General features: G+C 39.7%; 1 protein-coding gene and 1 pseudogene across 6 annotated transcripts in view; one reads left to right on the top strand and one right to left on the bottom strand.

Annotated features, from left to right (window-relative positions):
* ADNP (activity dependent neuroprotector homeobox) overlaps positions 1–21,311 on the top strand; it is a 39,350-nt gene that overhangs the window by 2,804 nt on the left and 15,235 nt on the right. The window contains exon 2 of one of the 5 annotated variants that reach the window (XM_078371989.1): positions 9,256–9,289. The exons of 2 other annotated variants lie outside the window; for them this stretch is intronic. In XM_078371989.1, coding sequence (XP_078228115.1) covers positions 9,256–9,289 — 34 coding nt within the window. Of the gene's footprint in view, positions 1–481; positions 545–9,255; positions 9,290–11,775; positions 11,854–21,311 lie in introns of all 5 variants that reach the window. 2 more of the 5 variants (XM_054255466.2, XM_035298924.3) reach the window with 2 other exon arrangements.
* Positions 7,720–14,659, bottom strand: LOC118153632 (uncharacterized; annotated as a pseudogene). Its single transcript, XR_013535256.1, has one exon. The product of XR_013535256.1 is annotated as an uncharacterized LOC118153632 (transcript).

Raw genomic sequence — 21,311 nt, 5'->3', positions numbered from 1 at the left:
GTGGGTATATTCATTTTGGAGGGTGGGAACTTCAGCAACAGGGAAGCCAGAGACTTCTTCCTCCTTGGTCACCACCAAAGCCAACACTTCCAAAATTTCAGCCTAGCCACATTCTTCAAGGAACCGGTTAGAGCTGTTGCAGTAGTGGGTTCTGAACACTTATTAACATAAGAAATGACTTACAGCTTCTTTAAGAGAAATTTTTGCAGATGCTGTTATTGTTGTAATCATTTGCATTCTACACCCTTGTGTATAAAGTATGTTAAGTATTCAGTTACTATTACTTTGATGACCCAATTTCCAAGCTTCTAAAAGCCTTAAATATCTGATGAAAACATGCTTTTGCATGAACTTGTTCTTGCTACTAACGATTGACAGTGGTTGTTTGTGGGTACCTTTAAGACTTTGTTACAAGTATCTTACGTAAATACACCAAGATAAGTTTATGGGGAACTGAATGGGTGTATTCTTTGATACCTAGTTAACCAGTTGGTGCTTAACAGGAGAATTTTTCATTGGAGAATTGCTACCAATTAACGTTTTGGTGAGTGAAAAGGAGGCCCTTTGGTACAGGTATTTGACTAGAGACTACATTGCTTTTACAATTTTTTAGTAATTGTAAAAAAATCAGATCTTTAAATGGGATTCTTTTAATTTTTAAATACTGTATAGTATGTGTAGACAGGTAGAGTTTTTATCTTTATTTGGTGTTTTATATACAGTTACTTAAGTTCTAGTAATGAGCATATAATTTGAAGACAACTTATTTGAGGGAATGTTGGAGATGAAGTTTGTGGAGGGGCTTTTGTTTTATTTAACAAATGTTAAATGATGTCCTAAGTGGTAACAGTCATTTACCCTTAAAGGAAAACTTGCTGTGAGCTCTTAGAAAGCACGTATTCTACAGTTTCAAAGGTTTCTTGGTTTTAACACTCAAAAAAAGTAAGGGGAGTTCAGGCGAGGTGGCTCATGCCTGTGAAACCAAAACTTTGGGAGGCTGAGGCAGGAGGATCACTTGAGGCCAGAAGTTCAAGACCAGCCTGGGCAACGTAACGAGACCCCATCTCTACCCCCCAAAAAAAGGTGAAATAATTGGGCTTGAAGACTGGGATTTATAGTAGGTAAACTGTATACTTATTAAAGTATAGTAAAAGACTCAACTAGAGTGTGGGAATGGGTAGTCTGTGCAACTGAACTTTAGGTAGAAATTCTTTCTTTATCTTGGCCTTTGTCAAAAAATTTCCTGAGACTACCTTACCAGGAGCTGCTATATACTGAAATTAACTTCTTTGATTTTGGTTCTTTTTTCTTTTGGGGGGGGAGCTCTTCCCTCCCCCCTGATTTTGGTTCTTATAGTCCCTGTATAGAAAACATAGGAGATTGGGCTGAAACTCTTAATGCCCCTGGCACTGCTAATCTTGGAAGTCATTGATTTTAGACATTCCCTCTGTTAATTTGCTTTGCTTTGCTTAAGTTTATCTTTTTCTCCTTATACCAGAGTGCAGGAAGAGTTTTAATACTATTTATATTAAAATAAGAACTTTGGGATATTGAACAGGTGGTTTTGGTACCACTTGCAAGTAACCGACAGGTAGGCTTTTATCAAGCCACAGTGGCTTATTATTTATATTTGATTATTAAAAACATAAGGTATACTATGTGTGAAGTTGTTGCTTTCCTTGTAACTACTTAAAAGTTTTTTTGTTTTGTTTTAATTTTAAAGGTGGGGTTTCACCATGTTGGTCAGGCTGGTCTTGAACTCCTAACCTCAGGTGATCCGCCAGCCCTGGCCTCCAAAGTGCTTGGATTACAGGTGTGAGCCACCACGCCTGGCCCTAAAAGTTTTGAAAGGATTAAAAACGTTAGTATTTTGAAAACTGAAATACTCAGCAGTATATTAGTTGAATGAGATGATGTTGGCTACAAGTTTTATTGTGAAATTTGCAACCTAAGGAAGATAGAGCTGTTTTGCTATACAGGAGAAAGTAGGGATTGATACTTCACAGGGTAGAAAAGAGAAAAGAAAAACTTCAGAATTTGTCATTTTTCTTTTGAGAATCTTGTATAAGTAACAAAACTGCAATAATTGTAATAGACCTCAGCCAGTTGATTTCATAATTGGGGCATGTGTTGTGTGTGCACACATACACATAGAATACAGTTGGGTTTTCTAGAGCTGGAAATGGTTATCGTATTATTAAATACAAATGAAAAGTTGAAGTATCAGAGGTGTAGTTTGGGGAAAATATATTTAGTTTGAGATGGCATTTGTTAGATGTATTGAGATGGACAATACATATAAGTGTAGTAAAAAACATACCAGAATTAAACTTTATATACTTTTTTCTAAGTAACGTATTTAAGTGTTAGTGAAATAAAGATTTTTAAAATGATATAAAAGGTAAATAATTGAAATTTTTATTTTATAAGGTTAGAAGCATTATTGTGGTTTACAGCAAAATACCCATGACTGTTGTGTAAATAAGCTACTTGTTCAACCTGGACTTCCAATGGAGTTTTACTTTAAAAGAGTGTCATAAAGTCTGTTGTGTCCTTTGTAAGGTAAAATACTTTCAGTGGGAGTTTAACCTTCATTCTCTTGCCTGAGACACATGTACATTAAGAGAAACATTGCTCCCTATGTGTAAATAATTTAATTGTAGTTAGATTCACAGAGCTTGACTTGTTACTAGCATTGCATAAACTTAAAGTTTTTCTTTTCCTAGTTTATTGTTTTGTTTGTTTTTGAGACAGTCTCGCTCTGTCTCCCAGGCTGGAGTGCAGTGGCACAATCTCAGCTCACTACAACCTCTGCTTTCTGGGTTCAGGTGATTCTCCTGCCTCAGCCTCCTGAGTAGCTGGAATTACTGACATGAGCCACCATACCTGGCCCCTCTCCTAGTTTTGTAAGAGTTTGTGATACTGACTGTGGAGCAAATGCCATGTTTTGCTGTTGTACATCAGTGTCAGTTAACATCTTTTATATTGTTAGTTTGGAAACTTGGTGTTTGAAACTGGTATAAACCAAAGCCCCATGCTAATTAATTGATATTTTGAATGTGAGAGCTGTTTCTTGTTTTTACATTGGCACTTTCCACCTTGATTTTGAGATACTTTATTAGATAAACCATCCATGCTTTGTCCATCATGGGTGGCCATTGTGACTTCTTGTTTTTTTTTTTTTTGTTTGTCTGTCTGATCCTGTTAATTAGAAAGTGAGGAGAGGATGATTATGTTCTTTCATTCTCTCTGTGTCTTAGTACTCCTTACACCTGTGTTACATTATGACCTACCTTTGCTATGTGCCAGTTTTGGGGTCAGCTTAAGTGAGAATTCATATTCTGCTTCGCTGGAATGAGAAGGCTCTCCTCACGTATTATGCTTCTCAAGTCAACTTGATTATGTAGAGTGTATGTGTGTAGGAAGTCACAGATAACATTTGAGCCAGCTATGGAAGGTGACAGTTTTGATTGCAGGGCACATGTGTTTATTCTAATCAATGAAAAATGCAAAATTCATATCAGTGTTTTAGTCCTGGGTCCTCTCATCTCTATGTATTAATTCAGTCCACTGCCTTCAGGGTTCCCTGAGATTCACTCACAAACTTTGGCATTTTGATCCTTAACCTTGATTCCAAGATAGCTGCTGGAGAAATCCTGGAACCCCTCAAGAATTTCAGCAGTGTACTAGAAATAAAGATAAAGAAAATAAGAGGAAAGCATGGACAATGTTGAATAGAGTTTACAAAGGGAAGGCTGCTCTGAATATATGCCCTAGCTTTAGATTTAAGTTAAAGATATAATTTAAAAGCATACACATAATCTAAAAGTCATGCATTATTTGACCAGCTGTTAGAATTAAAAATGAATCTACATATCCTGATACCCTCTTTAGTAAGGGTATATATTTGTAATTGAGTCACTTAGCTGTGGGTTGTATTTATGTGTCACTTCTTTTGTGACTGTGATAACTTGAATGAGGATGCACTGTAAAGTGTAAAGGCCCCCTCGCTGGCCTTTATGTATTATAATATTGATGGCTTGCCCATTTCATTTTCCAGGCGTTTTATAAATTATTGTTGATTCTCAGAACTGTCCTTGTTTCACAAGTAGGGAAATCAAGACATTATCACATACAATGATAAAGTGAGCCACCAAATATGTCTGGGCTGGTTCCTAGGCCTGTGCTCAGAACACAGGCCTTTGTGGTGCTCCTGTAAGCTGTTTGGCTAATGGAGGTTCACATAAATGCTTTATCATTTCATAGTAAGGTTTTGTTCTTCCTTGTGAGCTTATACTCAAGGATCCCAATGGGCCCTATATTTAAAGAAGCTGGCCACAGCCTCAGCAGGGAGAGTTTGGGTGTAAATTGTGCAGGTGGCAGTTAATTGAAGTAGCATATTTCTACCTTGAAGTTAACTTTATAAGAATCTAAAAAGAAACTTTGTTTATGGTCCCTTTTCTTTTCCCAGTTTTTTAGTTTAAGGCAGTCTTGTTCATTCTCTTCCTGAGCAATTGTTTTTGTCTTTGATAATTGCTGGCATTTACCCTTTCTTTTTCTGAAGCCTTCATGCTCCATTTAAGAGCTTGTGGAAACCTGTGGTTCAGTCGACCATCTGTAAAGCTCTGCTCTTCTGGTAGAAGCTGGTGACTTCAGAACCTTTTGAGTGGTCTCTTTTGAAGAAATTCCTGTGTAGTGGAAATACGGTGGAATGTATTAAAATTTTAGATTGGAATTATAAATTTAGGTTGACAGAATTCTTGCTCTTGTGAGCTGAGACTGGGAGTATCCAAATGCAAAAAGTGCTCAGAATCCTGCTTCAAAATTAGTTACATTTAAAAACAGCAGTAAGAGGCCAGTCTCAGTGGCTCCCACCTGTAGTCCCAGCACTTTCTTTGGGAGGCCAAGGTGGGCAGGTCAGGAGTTTGAGACCAGCCTGGCCAACATGGTGAAACCCCATCTCTACTAAAAATAAAAAATTATCCTGGTGTGGTGGCGCACAGCTGTAATCCCAGCTACTTGGGAGGCTGAGGCAGGAGAATCACTTCAACCTGGGAGGCAGAGGTTGCAGGGAGCCGTGCCACTGCGCTCCAGCCTAGGCGACAGAGTGAGAATTTGCCTTAAAAAAAAAGGGGGGGGCAACAAGAAAAATGCAAATAAAAACTGGGAAAAAGTATAAAAAACTGAGCCATCAAGAGGCAAAACCTGGTACAAGAATGCTTTTGAAAAGATACTTTTGGTGAATCCTTGATCCTGAGAGATGGCTTAAAAACTGAGAACATGGTTTAATTAAATTATTCTGTTAAGAATAGTGAAAGAAATATATTTCCTATTGTGGGAAATTATTTCTGAGTAGTTTTGATAAAGCGTGAAGAATTTTACATCATTTAGATACAAACACCTGGCATGCTTCTGAAATAATTTATAAATGGACATATCTGCTTGTCCTTTTGTGGTGTTATGATACATACTGGTTTTCGTCCACCACGGTTCCTGGCTCATAACACCCATAACCCCTATTACCATGTTTTGTTAGAATATTGGGTGTGTTAGGCCTCAGAAAATAATCTCTCTGACCTTCTCTTGCACTCCTTTCACCCACCCCAAGGCAAGACTAATCTTCACCCAGCTTTCTGATTGTGGGTCTTGAAACCCTCCCTAGAGAGGGCCCCACCCTATACCTGGGGGAAAGGAGGTAGGAAAGGATGCCAACAGGATGAAGCTTTCATAAAAACCCAGGAGGACTGGCTTCAGAGAGCTTTTGGATAGCTGAAAACATGGAGGTTCCTGGAGGGTGGTGCACCCAGGGAGAGCATGGACCCTCCGAGCCCCTATGCATCTCTTTATCTGTATTTTTTATAATAAACTGGCAAACGTAAGTGCTTCCCTACGTTTTGAGAGATGTTCCAGCAAATTAATAGAACTTGAGGGGGGTCTTAGTAACCCCAGCTTAAAGCATCAGAATTTCTGGAGGCCCAGACTTCCAGTTAGTGTTTGAAGAAGGGGAGAGCAGTCTCAGGGACTGAGCCTCCCAACTTGTGGAATATGACACTATAACCAAGTTAGAGGACACCCAGCTGATGTCTGCTGCTTGGGAAAAACCACGTTTGGTCACAGAAGACAATGTCACAACTTCTGCGTGGTGTGACGGCAGAGGAAAAACTCAATTTTTGAGAGTCCTCCCCTAAAATACCCCTTAAGGGCTGCTTGTGAGTTATTTCCCTTTTTAAATTGCTCTTAGGCCAGGTTGTCCACTTAAACAGTGACAGCAAGTGACTGTATGCCTGTGGAGTTCTTATGTAGGCAGCGGAGTGCTAGGATCACTCTTTGTGCTGTGCCCCTGCCTTGCTGCAGTACCTATTTAAAGTGAAGTAAACTGGGAAGTGCTCCTCACCTCACACTTTTCCTTATCTAGATTGGTATATTATAAAGTATCCTCAGTCTGTTTTTCTTGTTTAAAGCATGAGGCATCTTCCCCCACTTCCAAAATACAATTTTAGGTGAACTCTTAAGTTGATGAAGGGTCAGGGGCCAGACCCCTGGCTTCCTAGCTTTCACCTTGTTCCTCAGGCATCATCTTCCCTCTGTTTGTGTACAGATCTTAAACTTTTACAGGAGTACAGCCTGAAAACAGCTGGTTCTACTGGTGTACTGGAAATTCCGGCGGTCACTGCTAGTATTCTTGCCTGAAATCTGAATACTCAAAGTACCAGGATAAGCAGCAACACAGTCACGGTTTTCCAGTTGTGGGCACCAATCTTCTAGTCTGAAAATCTTCCTAAAAGACCAGTGACTTTATATAATTTTTAAAACATAAGATATGCAAAATCTAGATGACAGCTTTATGTTTCTACATAACTGTTAAGTTACCTAGGTTTATTTTAGTTGCAGATGTTCTGTTGCATAAATATTTTAAGTGTCACTGAGCTTGTGAAGTTAAGAATGTGCTAACCTGAGTATGCATGGCTCACACGGATGTAAAATATTGTATAAAAACACTCCTGTGCATGTAGCACATTGTAATGTGTACAGGAACAGATGTTGTTATGGCAACCACATCTGATTCTCAGGCATAATAGTTTGAGCTTTTTGGAGAGGTTGTGCCCTAGTGTGAACTCAGAATTTTCAAGGTGATTATTTTAGTATCTCATCTGGTTTAAGGTGATAATGGTAACTGTCTTAAGCATTCACTTGTATCATGTCATTTAATCCTTCTGACACTAAAACAATGAGATAGTGTCCTTCTGGTTACACTGTAAGAAAATAGACCTCTAGAGGTAAAATAACGTGTAGGATCACAAAGCTAGTCAGTGGCAGAGCAAGGATTTCAATACAGATCTGTCCAACTGTAGAGTGGACCACTGCATCTTATCTTTATTTTCTAGCAAAGAAAGGCATCACTGTGCTAAGTCACTGTACCTCTTGGTAAGGAAGTTTGAAGTTATAAGGTACAAATTTCTTACATATGGCTGATACGTAAATTGTTGTCCATGAAAACAGTATTATTAGCACAAATTTTTACTTAGGCTATAATCTTCACCTGTGAACCTTTTCTTTTCCCCTCCTTTTACAGTCACCCCCAGTATCTTATCTCCTAAGGCAGTGATGGTTTCCCAGACCTCTCAGATTGAGAAGATGTGGCATGGGTTTAAACTCCCTCAGGTGATTCTGAGGGTTGGGTAGGTGTGGTATCTTTTACTTAGCTGACTTCCTCCGGCCTTTCTTTTCTTTTTTTTTTTTTTTTTTTGTGGCAGAGTCTGTCTCTGTTGCCCAGGCTAGAGTGCAGTGGAGCAATCTTGGCTTACTGCAACTTCCACCTCCTACTGGGGTTCCAGTGATTCTCTGCTTCAGCCTCCTGAGTAGCTGGAATTACAGGTGCCTGCAATCATGCCCGGCTAATTTTTTGTATTTTTAGTAGAGCCAGGTTTCACCATGTTTGCCAGGCTGCTCTCAAACTCCTGACCTCAAGTGATATACTACCTTGGCCTCCCAGAGTGCTGGCATTACAGGTGTGAGCCACTGTACCTGGCCCACTGGACCTTTCTTAATGGGACCTGCTGAACACAACTAGATTAATCCTCTTAAAGTGGCATTAGAATCATATCCCTTCTCTACTTTAATATCTGCTGCATCTCCTCACTGCCTACCAGTCATGGCAGCAGACTCCAGCTTCACATTCAAGGTTCCCCATCCTATCCTCACCCTGTCTTTCCAGTCATTCATTCCTTGTTACTCAGAAGCTTGACAGCAGCTATTCTGACTCAGTGGAGTTGAGCAAGGACTTTCTAGAACGCCTTGCTTTCTTGCCTCTGGAACCGCACCAGAAGTTTTTTGCAGTAAATGCAAATTTTCTACCTAAGTTAGTGGCCCCAACTCAGTAGCTTTTGCCACCCTCCTCTCTGAGAATGAACTAAATCTCTTATGAAGCCTCCTAGGATTTAGTTTGTGACACATCTGATACATTGCCTCTTTGACTGCAAATACTTACTTGATGTCATATCTGTAAGTCTTTTCTGGGCACGGATTCATTCATTCAGTCTGCATTTATTGAGTGCCTACTTTGTTCTCGCCTCTGACATAGATGTTAGAGAGAGAGCAGGGGAAAAAAAAAAAAAGCAAATTCCCAGAGTCTCCCTTTGTAACCCAGCCTAGAGCACCATCATTGCTCACTGCAACTCAGGTCAGCCTCCTGAGTAGCTGGCATGCACCACCACACCTGGCTTTTTCTTTTTCTTTTTCTTTTTTTTTTTAAGTGGAGGCTTCACTATGTTTACCCAAGCTGGTCTTGAACTGCTGGGCTCAAGGATCCTCCCACCTCAGTTTTCCAAAGTGCTAGGATTACAGCTGTGAGCCACACCTGTGAGATGGCACGCTGGTCCTGGTGCATATTTTAGGGTTCTGTTTTGTCCATGAGTTGAGGTCAGGAAAATGAATGTGCTAAAAGATAATATGTAATGATTATAATTTACAGGCATAAATGCCATCTGTATCTGTTACTATTTTAGGTTATATTTTACTAAATCTCTGAGATCACCTGTGATGAGCTTTTAAAATAAAACTTAGAAGTCACAGTGTGATTATACTTTTTGGATAATTGGTAGGTAATGTGATGAACCAGGCGATTTATTTACCGTTAGATTGTTGGTTTGCTATTAATGAACTACACCAGCATGAAAGAAAACAAATTTCCTTAAAGTGCTGAAATTTTTTGTCATTCTGTTATGTTTCAAAAGCTTCCCATTTTATTTTTCCCAGGACTTCTCTTGCTCTTCTACTTTTGTAGTGGAAAACTGAAGGTGATTTGAAAATTTAACATATGGAAATTCTCTGAAGATTTTTTCTCTACTGCCACATGCTCAAGTTTGCAAAACAAAATAGTTGAATGCCTCGCTTAAGAAACCCCAACTGTATTAAATCTATTAGTTAAGGCGGAGTGAATCAGGGCCTTCATTGCCAAAAGTAATACACTGTTCCTGGCCTCTTGGACTGGAGCAGATTTGCCAAGAACATGAACTCCCTACCAGTTTTTTTCCTTGAGTACCTAGGTTCCACAAATGTACTCATATTAAATGATTATAGTGTCCAAAAGGGTCTGGAAATTCGTAGAGACCTTCAAAATGCTGTGTTACATCCACGGTATGTTCTAGAGGATCTGTCCTGTTCTGGGGAATAGTAACAAATATTCTCATTTTGGTAAACAGACCCATCAGTGATAAATGCCCCAGACTTTGAACCCAAACTACCCTGTTGTTAAAATTATAAGCTCACTTTGTCTGCTTTCCTAATCAACACTGCTGCCTTACATTTTCCAGTAGCCACTTTTTAAATAATGAATTTATTAATTGTTGTCAAGTATACATAAACTTCACCATTTTAGCCATTTTTAAGTGTACAGTTATGTACATTCACCTTGTGCAACCATCACCACCATCTAGCTCAAGACTTTATTAATCTTGCAGAACTGAAACTCTGTACCTGTTAAACAATAACTTCCCATTTCTCCCACCACCCAGCCCGTGGCAACCACCATTTTACTTTTCTGTCCCTATGAATTTGCTTATTCTACAATGTCATGAGTGGAATTATACAATATTTGGCCTTTTGTGATTTTATTCACTTAGTATAATGTTTTCAGGGTTCATCCATGTTGGAACATGTGTCAGTACTTCATTCCTTTTCGTGGCTGAATCATATCCCATTATGTGGATATAACCACATTTCATTTATCCATCAGTTGATTTGAGTTGTTCCTATTTTGGGGGTGTTATTCATTAATGCTGCTGAGACCATTGATATACAAGTTTCTTTGTGGTCATATGTTCTAGTTTCTCAATTACTTACATAACAATATTTGATAGGGAAGCTGGAGGTAGTTGAGAACAGACCAGCCTCCTACCGACTCCCTCCCTTCAAAAAAAAAAAGGGAAGCCTCTAGTTTCCCAAGGGACTTTCAGAATAACATATTTAGAGTATTAACAATGGGAAGATAATAAAGGGGAGACATCTGATACATCTGTTTTTTGAAAAGCTGGCCTGTTTTTTAAGGGTACCAAGGTTGTGGTTTTCATTTTACAAGCTATTATGATTTGGATAGAAAGAGATTCTTAGATGTGACTGGTGACTCTTGGCATCCATGGTGATGGTAAAAGAGTGATTTAAGACAAGTGTCCTTAGAGCTGAATTCTTCTCTGGAGGTGACGGGATCATCTGACTGACCTGAGATGTGTACAGATTCTTAATCTCTGTATTACCGCTTCAGCTGGTTTGGCATAGCTTTTTAATTTTTTAAGGCCGTTTCAACCTTGGGTATTGAAGTTCTGGCGCTTTCAGATGTATGTAGGGAACATGCTGCTGTTTGTTTTTAGTGAATGTCAGAGGTAGAGTTGGTCAGCATGGGTAATGAGAGGAGTGCTGCATCTTAGGTCTGGAGGGTGGCCTTGAGACCCAGCTCGCTCCTGGGCAAGCAGTTGCTTCACCTCAGCTGCTAATTTATAAGATGAGAAGAGTTTAGATTAGGCAAACCCTAGGTTCTTTCAGTGATTCAGAGTGCTGCTTTTTCGTAAGAGATTTCAGTTGATGGTGTGATTTGGAAGATGAATCAGTCTTTTGACTTTCCTAAGGCCTGTACTGGACATTTGTTTCTTTAATTTTTGGTTTTTTGTTTTTCCCCCTCATTTCAGAAACAGAATGCTTGTGTTCCTACAGTTGAGGAGACACTGAACACTGGTGATTGTTACTTAGATTCAGTCCAAAATATCTCTTTTATCACCAGCTGAACAAGCTAATTCTGAAAAGCCACTACTTGCTTTTTTTTTTTTTTTTTTTTCCGATACAGAGGTTTGCTGTCACTGTCCAGGCTGGAGTGCAATGGCGCAATCTCAGCTCACCGCATCCTCTGCCTCCTGGGTGCAAGCGATTCTCCTGCCTCAGCCTCCCAGGTAGCTGGGATTACAGGCATGGACCACCATACCTGGCTAATTTTGTGTTTTTAGTAGAAATGTGATTTCTCCACATTGGTTTGGCTGGTCTTGAATGCCTGACCTCAAGTGATCCGCCTGCCTTGACCTCCCAAAGTGCTGGGTTTACAGACATGAGCCACTGTGCCCGGCCTGGCACTGCATATTTTTAAAAATATATTTTATGTCAGATTTATGAAGTGGATATCATTTATACAAATGCACTTTTCAGGAGCATTAATTGAAAAAATAATGTCCAGAATTAGAGTAGTGTTCTCTAACTTGACCATCTTCTAAATATGTCACATCCAAATAACAGTTTATCCAGGGAACCAGGGAGACTGACAAGCTGGAGCTTATCCTTTGGAGAGCAGCCTGTGAGATCACAGAAGGAATGGTGAGAAAAACTGATCCTGGTTAATTGGGAGAACAGGGGGTATCTTAAAAGTTTTGAAAATCTGTCATGTGATTGGGAATTTATAGCTGAACCGAGAGCTATGGGCATGTTACACAGCATTGTGAAATGTAAACCTGTGAACAGAAGCTGTCCAGTGTGGAATGAGCTATCTGGTGGGATTTTGTGCCCCTACCCCTCTTTCTTGAGGTGATCAGACCGTCTTTTAGAGCAGAGTTTTTTGTAGAAAGGATTCACACACGTTGATGGAAAGTGACAAAACATATTACTTTGACTGAACATTTTTGTACAGGATGCTGTATTTAGATAAGTATTATCTTTCGCCTTGCGTAAATGTACACTCCCAAGTAAAGAAATGGTTATAAAAACTTAATTATAAAGAATTTAATAATTGATACAGTTAAAAACTTGAAAATCAATATTTGTGGAGGCAGTATCAAACTGTGAGAATATAAAAGTTCAATGAAGTTAGTAAGAATAGAAGAATACAGAAATTGGTTATATTTCCAGCCTGCTGCTTATCTTTATTTAATAGTGTTCTAATATGATCATTCTAAGCAGTATAATTGATATTCATTATTCAGGTTTAGCTCTTGAGTACATGTGTGTCATCATTTGCAAAGTAGTTTTCTTTCTAATCTTCCTTGTTCTCTAACTCCCTCATCCCCCTTTTAGCCTCAATACTACTGCATATTTTCCCATAAGGCTTAAGGAAAGAGGAGACTAAACTTTATTTTCTTACCCCTCTCTTGCTGCAGTTTTATCTGCTAACCCAGAAGAACATTCTGCCCCAGAGAGTTAGAATTAACGTGTTCTGTAGATTTGAGATTGAGGAGGAGAGGAAAAGAAAGCCATTAGAGTTTCCACCATCTGTAAGCTCTTTTGCCCAAGCTTATAGGAGAATGGAAATCAGCTACCTCTGTTCAGGTCTATGTATTTTAGAAAAAGATTGAGTGGGGTGATTGCTTCCAGACTGGCTGTGGGCTCTCAATCTTAAAGCAAAGCTGTATGAGATTAATTTTTTAAAATGCAAATATATAAACGTTTTTGCAACTGGTTTTATTTAAATATAGGACTAGTGGCACATGCAAAGCAAATAAAGTATGTTCACCACTTCAGATGTAAATCCTAAAGTAGTAACAATAACGACGGCTTATGGGTTATAAGAAGAAATAGGGTTTTGCTGTGACAACAGTTTTTGACTCAATGAGTAAAATAGACAGGTATTAAATATGTTTCTGAGGGAAAGGTAGGAAGGAAAGAAAATGTGTAAATATGAGAATGATGTTTTTTTTTTCTTTCAGCGTTTTTTAGTTTCTGAAATACAAATCAGAATACATTTTGTTAATATCATTTTAACAAGCTTGATTTTTTTTTCAATATAAGGTGACTCAAATATAGGTACTTTAAAACTCCTCCCCCCCCCCCTTTTTTTTTTTTAAAAAAAAAACATATATTTTACCTTGGGAAGTAGCTCATCAAAAAACAAAAAAAAATAGACATGTACACAGGCCTATTTTTCATTATATTAGAGCACACCCTCCAACTTAAAATTTGGTCCACTAAAATATGTAAATATTTCTATCACAAAAATAAAATCTCATGCTTGGGGGAAAAAAAAATATTTGGCATAGGCCTGAGTGAGCTTGAAAAACAAGTTAGGATGTTTTAACTATATGGAGGAACATTACGGGTCCACCTAGAACCATCTAGCAGAACGACTAGCCTGTTGCTGTTGGAGCTATTCTATTTCAGAGACAGATATAAGGTGTATAGGAGGGTGCTGAAGATTCACAATAGCCACAGAATTACTTACTCAGAATTAACCGAAATTTCAGTACACAAGGACATACGACAACAGTAGAACAATGATAACAGTTATTCAGTGCCTGGAAAGCAAGCTGTAAGTTGAGAAGAAGAACCTCGGTAGGAACAATAGTCAACATGTTTATAAGACTGAAGGTGAGAAAACATTCGTAGGTGAGGTCTTGTGCACAAATACATTAGTTTCCAGGACACTGGTGATGACGCTGCAACTATGAAGTAGGAATAAAGCCAGGCTGTTTAACCTTCGACCATTCTCTTATTAAACCCTCCTTTGGCCAGTTGCTGGGTTTCTTTTCTTCCTTATTCTCAATGTAAATATTTGCTCCTTGGGACACCAGCAGCTTTGCTTCTTCCACTCTTTATCATAGGCTAAGTGTGGAGGGGTATTACCCTCAATGTCTTGGATGCTTGTGGATGCTTTGTAGTACAGAAAGATATGAATCATCTTCAAGTTTCTCTTGGTTGGGGCCTGGTACATTGCTGTAGCCTCATAATGATCCTTACCATCTGGGTTAGCCCCACGTTCTAGTAACATGACAGCAATCTCATGCCTGTTTTTGGAAGCTGCAGAATGTAGGGGAGTAGAGCCATTTTGATTGACAGCATTCACTTGAGCACCTTTTCCCAGAAGGGCTTCTACAGTCTCATCCTGGCCCACAGAAGCAGCAATCTGAAGAAGAGATCAATCTGCATAGTCTTTATCTTTTACTGGCACTCCAAGTTGAAACAAAAATTCAACGATTTCTATATGTCCAGCTGAGCATGCCCAGTGCAGTGCACTTCCGCTGTCCTGGCCAGTTCTCATAGCCAGGGTTTATTGGCCAGAATTCTCTCCTTCACCTCCTCCAGCTTCCCACTGTAAACCAGGTTGCAGACCCTTAGGTTAGACACATACCCCTTCATTTTGCTTTCCCAGGATTGATATTTTCTTTCTGATTAGTTTTTATCTTAGCAGATACTAAATGTTTCCACAGAGACATAACAAAATCTGTTTTCAAAAATAAATAAAGTACTGTCACAGGTAGCAGTGACATTAACTGGTGCTTTGGTTCTCTTCATGAGAAGCAAACACTTGTCCGAACTCTTAGAAAATTGCCAGCATAACTTAACTTTCTTTAGTAGATCATTGGTTTAAAGAAACTTCAAAAATCTTACTCGTAAACCTCAGTGGGGGTTATAAGATCTGTACAAAAATTCTTGTATCAGCATCAATTGGAGTAATTTAAGTATCAAGGCTCTGAAATTCTTACATATTGACTTGGGCTGATGTTACTTAAAAAATGAAATTGTTTGTCATAATAGCATGATTGTCTTCCTAATTTTTGTTAATTTAGAAAATATAGCTACTTTTTTTTTTTTTCGCTCTTGTTACCCAGGCTGGAGTGCAATGGTGCTATCTTGGCTCACGGCAACCTCTGCCTCCTGGGTTCAGGCAATTCTCCTGCCTCAGCCTCCCGAGTAGCTGGGATTACAGGCACGCACCACCATGCCCAGCTAATTTTTTTTTTTTTTTTTAAGTAGAGATGGGGTTTCACCATGTTGACCAGGATGGTCTCGATCTCTTGACCTGATGATCCACCTGCCTCGGCCTCCCAAAGTGCTGGGATTACAGGTGTAAGTCACTGCTCCTGGCCCTTTTTTCTTTTTTCGAGACAGAGCCTCTGTTAACCCAGGCTGGAGTGCAGTGGTGTGATCTCAGCTCACTGCAGCTTCCGCCTCTTGGGTTGAAACAATTCTCAGGCCTCAGCCTCCCAAATAGCTGGTATTACAGGTATGTGACACCATGCCCAGCTAATTTATTTGTATTTTTAATAGATATGGGGGTTCGCCTTGTTGGCCAGGCTGGTCTCGAACTCCTGGCCTAAGGGATCACCCGCCTTGGCCTCCCAAAGTGCTGGGATTACAGACTCGAGCCACTGTGCACCTATCCTGACAGCTGCCATTTTTCTTCACTAATAGTAACCATTCCTAGCCATTGATTCCACACTTTCTCTTCTTCCACCCCTAGGTAAAAGATAATCCCAGAGAGACTGTATTTTCCTTTACAACTTTAGTGTAGAAATGTTTAAAAATAAAAATCACATTGTAAACTTTATTTTCTGATTCTCTAGGTTTACTGTGGATTCCCTATAACTTCATACTCTAATCAAACTAACATTATTTGGTGAAGATTATCAGTAAACTATTGGAATTCTGCTATAGCCATCAAACTTCATGCTTTTGTTTGATTGCCCACTATGCCCAGATTCTACATTTCAGTAACCTGCCACTTTTGCATAAATTTGCATCATGGGCTTACTTTAGATGAGTGACTATTTCATGGAGGTACTGGGGGGCAGGGAACTTTTCTTTCTTTCAACCTGAGCACTTCTAGTTTTTATCTTTTTTATATTTCACCTAATATTCCTTTGGAACAAGGGTTTCACTACTTTTAAAAAATAAAAAGTTCGAGGCTGGGCGTAGTGGCTCATGCCTGTAATCCTAGCACTTTGGGAGGCCGAGGCAGGTTAGGAATTCGAGACCAGCCTGGCCAACATGCTGAAACCCCATCTCTACTAAAAATACAAAAAATTAGCCTGGCATAGTGACCTGCATCTGTAATCCCAGCTACTCAAGAGGCTGAGGCAGGAGAATCGCTGGAACCTGGGAGGCAGAGGTTGCAGTGAGCTGAGATCACGCCACTGCACTCCAGCCTGAGCAACAGAGGGAGACTCTGTCTCAAAAAAAAAAAAAAGTGAATAAGGTTTGACGAAAATCATTTGTTGAGACTAAGTGCAGCTTATGTTTAGGTGTCAACAAGAAAGACGTAAGGATCCTTGTTTAGCTCTCATTGTAATATTAGAAATGCTTTTAGAATGGAAATTAAGATTTTGTATTCGCTAGTATAACTGATACATTCATTAGTCATCACTCTGGGATATGTTCAGGTTTTGGTTCCCCAACATTATAAAGTAACAGAGTTACACCTGCAGTTGAAGGAAAGTAGGACCCACTATGACATACTAGATCCTCACTTGGAATCATTTAAAATATGCTCTGGACAAGTTGGATTTAGAGGCTAGTTTTTTCTTCTGCTTATCTGTGCCAGTTCAAAGTTGTTATGGCTGGTTTATCTTTTGGTTATCTAAAACAGGTTTATCTTTTTGTTTTGTCTTTGTTTTGTTTTACTTTCAGATAATACTGGTAAATGCTTTTCTGCTTTTTTTCTGCCCCTAAAAATATAGACTCTATGATGCCATCCTTGATGTGGTAGCTCTGCAGAAGAACTGCCATACACAGGCTCCACCGATTGTTGGTGTGTCAGGTCCTGCAGACCTTACCTTGAGCCTGCTAAACTAGGACTGTCATCTGCTGGGGGATTATCCATCTGCCTGACCCAGAAGAAGCAGAGTACACCTTCTGATTAGATCCAGGGCTTTTGGCAGAGCAGTTGTTTCATAAATAATTGTTGTTATTGGTTACCTCTTTGCTTAAAGTTCACAGTTACCAATGTTGTATCATTGTCCTTCCCCTGTACAGTGAGCTTACAAATATTTTTTCCTCATAAGCCAGGTTCTCTGTACCTCTTAGTACATGGAGTGTTTTTACTTTTGATAGTTGGAAGAGAGGATCAGATTTTTTCTTTTTCTTTTTTTTTTTTTCTTTTTGAGACGGAGTTTCACTTTTGTTACCCAGGCTGGAGTGCAATGGCACGATCTCAGCTCACCACAACCTCCGCCTCCTGGGTTCAGGCAACTCTCCCGCCTCAGCCTCCTGAGTAGCTGGGATTACAGGCGTGCGCCACCATGCCCAGCTAATTTTTTGTCTTTTTAGTAGAGATGGGATTTCACCATGTTGACCAAGATGGTCTTGATCTCTTGACCTCGTGATCCACCCTCCTCGGCCTCCCAAAGTGCTGGGATTACAGGCATGAGCCACCACGCCCGGCTCAGATTATTTCTTAATTAAAATTTTATTTGTATTAATTTAAGGGATGCAAGTACAGTTTATTACATGGATATATTGTGCAGTAGTGAAATCTGGGCTTTTAGGGCCGGGCACAGTGGCTCACGCCTGTCATCCCAGCACTTTGGGAGGCTGAGGTGGGTGGATCACCTGAGGTCAGGAGTTGGAGACCAGCCTAGCTGACATAGTACAACTTCATCTCTACTTAAAATGCAAAAATTAACTGGGCTTGGTGGCACACAGCTGTAATCCCAGCTACTCTGGAGGCTGAGGCAGAATTGCTTGAACCTGGGAGGCGAGATTGCAGTAAGCCAAGATTGGGCCATTGTACTCCAGCCTGGGTGATAAGAGTGAAACTCTGTCTCAAAAGAAAAAAAAAAAAGAAATCTGGGCTGTTAGTGTATACATCACCCAAATAATGTACAAGGACACCCTTTTCAGTCAATGGTGCTAGGAAAATTGGTGCTAGGATTGCCATAATGCAGAAGAATGAAACTAGACCCCTATCTCTCACTGTATACAGACATCAACTCAAGATAGAAAAAAGACTTAAAGCAAGAACTGAAACTAAACATACTGGAAGAAAATCTAGGAAAACTCTTATGGATGTTGATCTAGTCAAAGAATTCATGGCTATGACTTCAAAAGCACAAGCAACAAAACCAAAAATAGATGGGACCTAAACTGAAAAGTTAATGCACAGATATATATATATATATATATATATATATATATATATATATATATATATCTCATGTATATGGTTTTAATTTATCTGTAGCCTAGGGCCTGGATGAATCTGAGATTTTCATTCCAGCTATCTGACTCTTGCTTTGTAAGAAAGCACATGAATAGGATTTAGGCTTGAATTAGTAAAACTTTAATGTCTGGGCCCTAATCAGTAGATGTGGGTATAATATGCAAAACTAATAGGAATGAGTATGGCTAGTCCACTCAGCACCGTTATTCTCTAAAATTGAATGTTGGCTGGGCACAGTGGCCCATATCTGTAATCCCAGCACTTTGTGGGGCCAAGGTGGGAAGATCACTTGAGGTCAAGAGTTCGAGATCAACCTGGGCAACATAGGGAGGACCACTTCTCCATTAAATTTAAAAAAACAATAATAAAAAGGAAATTAGTTGAATGTGGTGGCGCCCACCTCTAGTCTCATCTGCTTTCGAGGCTGAGGCAGAAAGATTACTTCAGCCCAGAGAATCGAGGCTGCAGTGAGCTGTGACCATACCACTGCACTCCAGCCTGGGTACCACAGAGTGAGACCCTTTTTCAAAAAAAATAATAATAATTGAATGTTTTCATGTAGTTCATCAGATGGCATGTGCTTACCAAAAGGTTAGTTACCCTCTATTTATTTAGAGACAGGGCCTTACTCTATCACCCAGGCTGGAGTACAGTAGCACAATCATTGTTCATTGCAGCCTTGAACTTCTGGGCTCAAGTGATCCTCCCACCTTAGTCCCCTGTGGAGCTAGGACTACAGGTCCACACCCATGCTTTTTTGTAGAAACTAAGTCTTACTGTGTTGCTCCTGGCCTCGAGTGATTCCCCCACTCAGTCTTCCTAACATGCTGGGATTGTGGGTGTGAGCCATTGCACCCATACCTCGTTACTTTCGGTCGTAAATAAAACACTTGCAAATCTTCAGTCTATTATTAATAGATAATTGAGCTTTCTCTTAATTCTTTTAGTATTTAGGGTGTTTTAACTCTCCGTATAGTGTTTTTGTTTTTTTACTTAATGAAATTGGGGGCCAAAGCATTTTTTAGAATAACTTTCATCTTACAAATTTCTACTAGACCCAATTCACAATTGTAATTATTTTTCGTGAATACCCTATCTTCCTCTTAATTATCCACTTTCTGTTCTGTGTCCCACTGCCCAGTGGGTCTGTCAAAATCTTTGGTTGTGAGTGATATGAAGTTAGCTTAGGCAGAAACAATAATGTGTGTGTTTATATATTGGAAAAGACTGGCATAGGGAAGTGCTATTCTTCAGGCACAGCTGGGTTGAGGACCCTAAACAATATCAATAGGAGTTGTTCCCTACCTCTGCTTCCTTCATGTGATGGCAGGTTTCAGCTTTCCTTTTCAGAATTACTGTTAGCCTTGTTTGGGGGACATGTCCAATTGTAGTGGTCATCACATAAACAGATGAAATATTCTTACCTAGTCAACCTAAGTCAGGTATACTCCTCTCCTAACGGAGAGACTTCCTGTCTTTCATCAGTTGTGGCAGAGGCAGTTCCATGAGGAGGCTGGGCAGCCAAAAACAAGTGTCTAAACCTTGACTGAGGGCTGGCTGTGTACTCCAGACTGGAAGATACGGACTTTTGAAGGGGGAGAACTCTGTGTTACTCAACTCTCTTTTCCTAGCACAGTTGAGTGGCTAAGCGCAGGTTCTCTGAAAGTGATTGTCTAACAGTTGAACAAAATATCGGTTTGTTTAATTGGATATTTTTCCTTTTTTATGTCATGAGCTGAAAGGTTTGGCTGAAGGGAGCCAGCTCTCCTTGGTATTGGAATAATGATGTTCATCTGAAAAATTTTTTTTTATGACCATCCTGATAACCAAGGAGACAAAAGAGAAAGGATTAGCTCCCACAGGACAAATTTGGGGAGACAGTACGCCCATTTCTCTGCATGTCAAAGCCTATCTCTTGGACCATTCTTGGCATTAGTGTTAAGGTGTCTTTCTCCCTAACAGTAATAGTTATTTGTATTTTAATTTTTAGCTTTCTTTGCATTCAAAAGTAAGGAAAGGCACCTTAATCTCAGGCAGAGACAATTTTTTTATTTATTCTGTTTCCACCCCTCAGTTACTTAAGTATGGATCTCTCGTCCAGATTGGTAAAGGAGAACCAAGTAGATAACATTAATGAACCCTGGAGCCGGCTATTGATTTGAACTTGTGTTTCTTAACAGCAAGCAGTAGATGCAGAGAAACATAAGGCCCTTCTGTTCTTTTTCTTATTACCCGTAATGATTGACTGGTAGAATTTAAACTTTTTTCCAAAGAATTGTTTGGCTCGTTGTAGTGCAAAAAGCTCACAAGAAAGGGTAACCGTGGCCCCTTCTGGGAAGGGGAGCAGTGTGGCTAGAGGGATAGGAGTGAGAAGGAAGCCTTCTTTGCTTATATTTCTGAATTGTGTGCTTGTTTTATCTATGGAGAAATGTATTTAAAGCAAAAAAACAAAAATCTTTGCAAATGATTTTGAAGATGCCAGTGCACACCACTGTGTTATTTGAGCTCCAAATGGAGAAAATCTTAAAGAAATGACCTCCATGAACAAATGCATGGAGGGCATACTTTGATCTGGAGAAAGGGGCATTATGGAATTCCAAGATTATTAGGAATGTTAGAAATATGCATATGAAGAGAGTTATAATCTTTACATTGAAAGAGGTAGAATATTCTGAGTTAACATAGATTCCCGGCCAGGCTTGGTGCCGCACACCTGTAACTCCAGCACTTTGGGAGGCCAAGGCAAGCAAATCACTTGCTCAGGACTTTAGGACTGGCTTGGGCAACATGGCAAAACTCCACCTCTACAAAAAAAATACTAAAAAGTTAGCCAGGCGTGGTAGTGTGGACCTATGGTCCCAGCTGTTTGGTGGGGCTGAGGTGGGAAGACCAATTCTGCCCAGGAGGT

Source organism: Callithrix jacchus, chromosome 5 (genome assembly GCF_049354715.1).
Source record: "Callithrix jacchus isolate 240 chromosome 5, calJac240_pri, whole genome shotgun sequence".
Taxonomy (NCBI): Eukaryota; Metazoa; Chordata; class Mammalia; order Primates; family Cebidae; genus Callithrix; species Callithrix jacchus.
The sequence above is the reverse complement of the archived record's forward strand: the minus strand, read 5'-3'. Positions and strand labels throughout refer to the sequence as shown.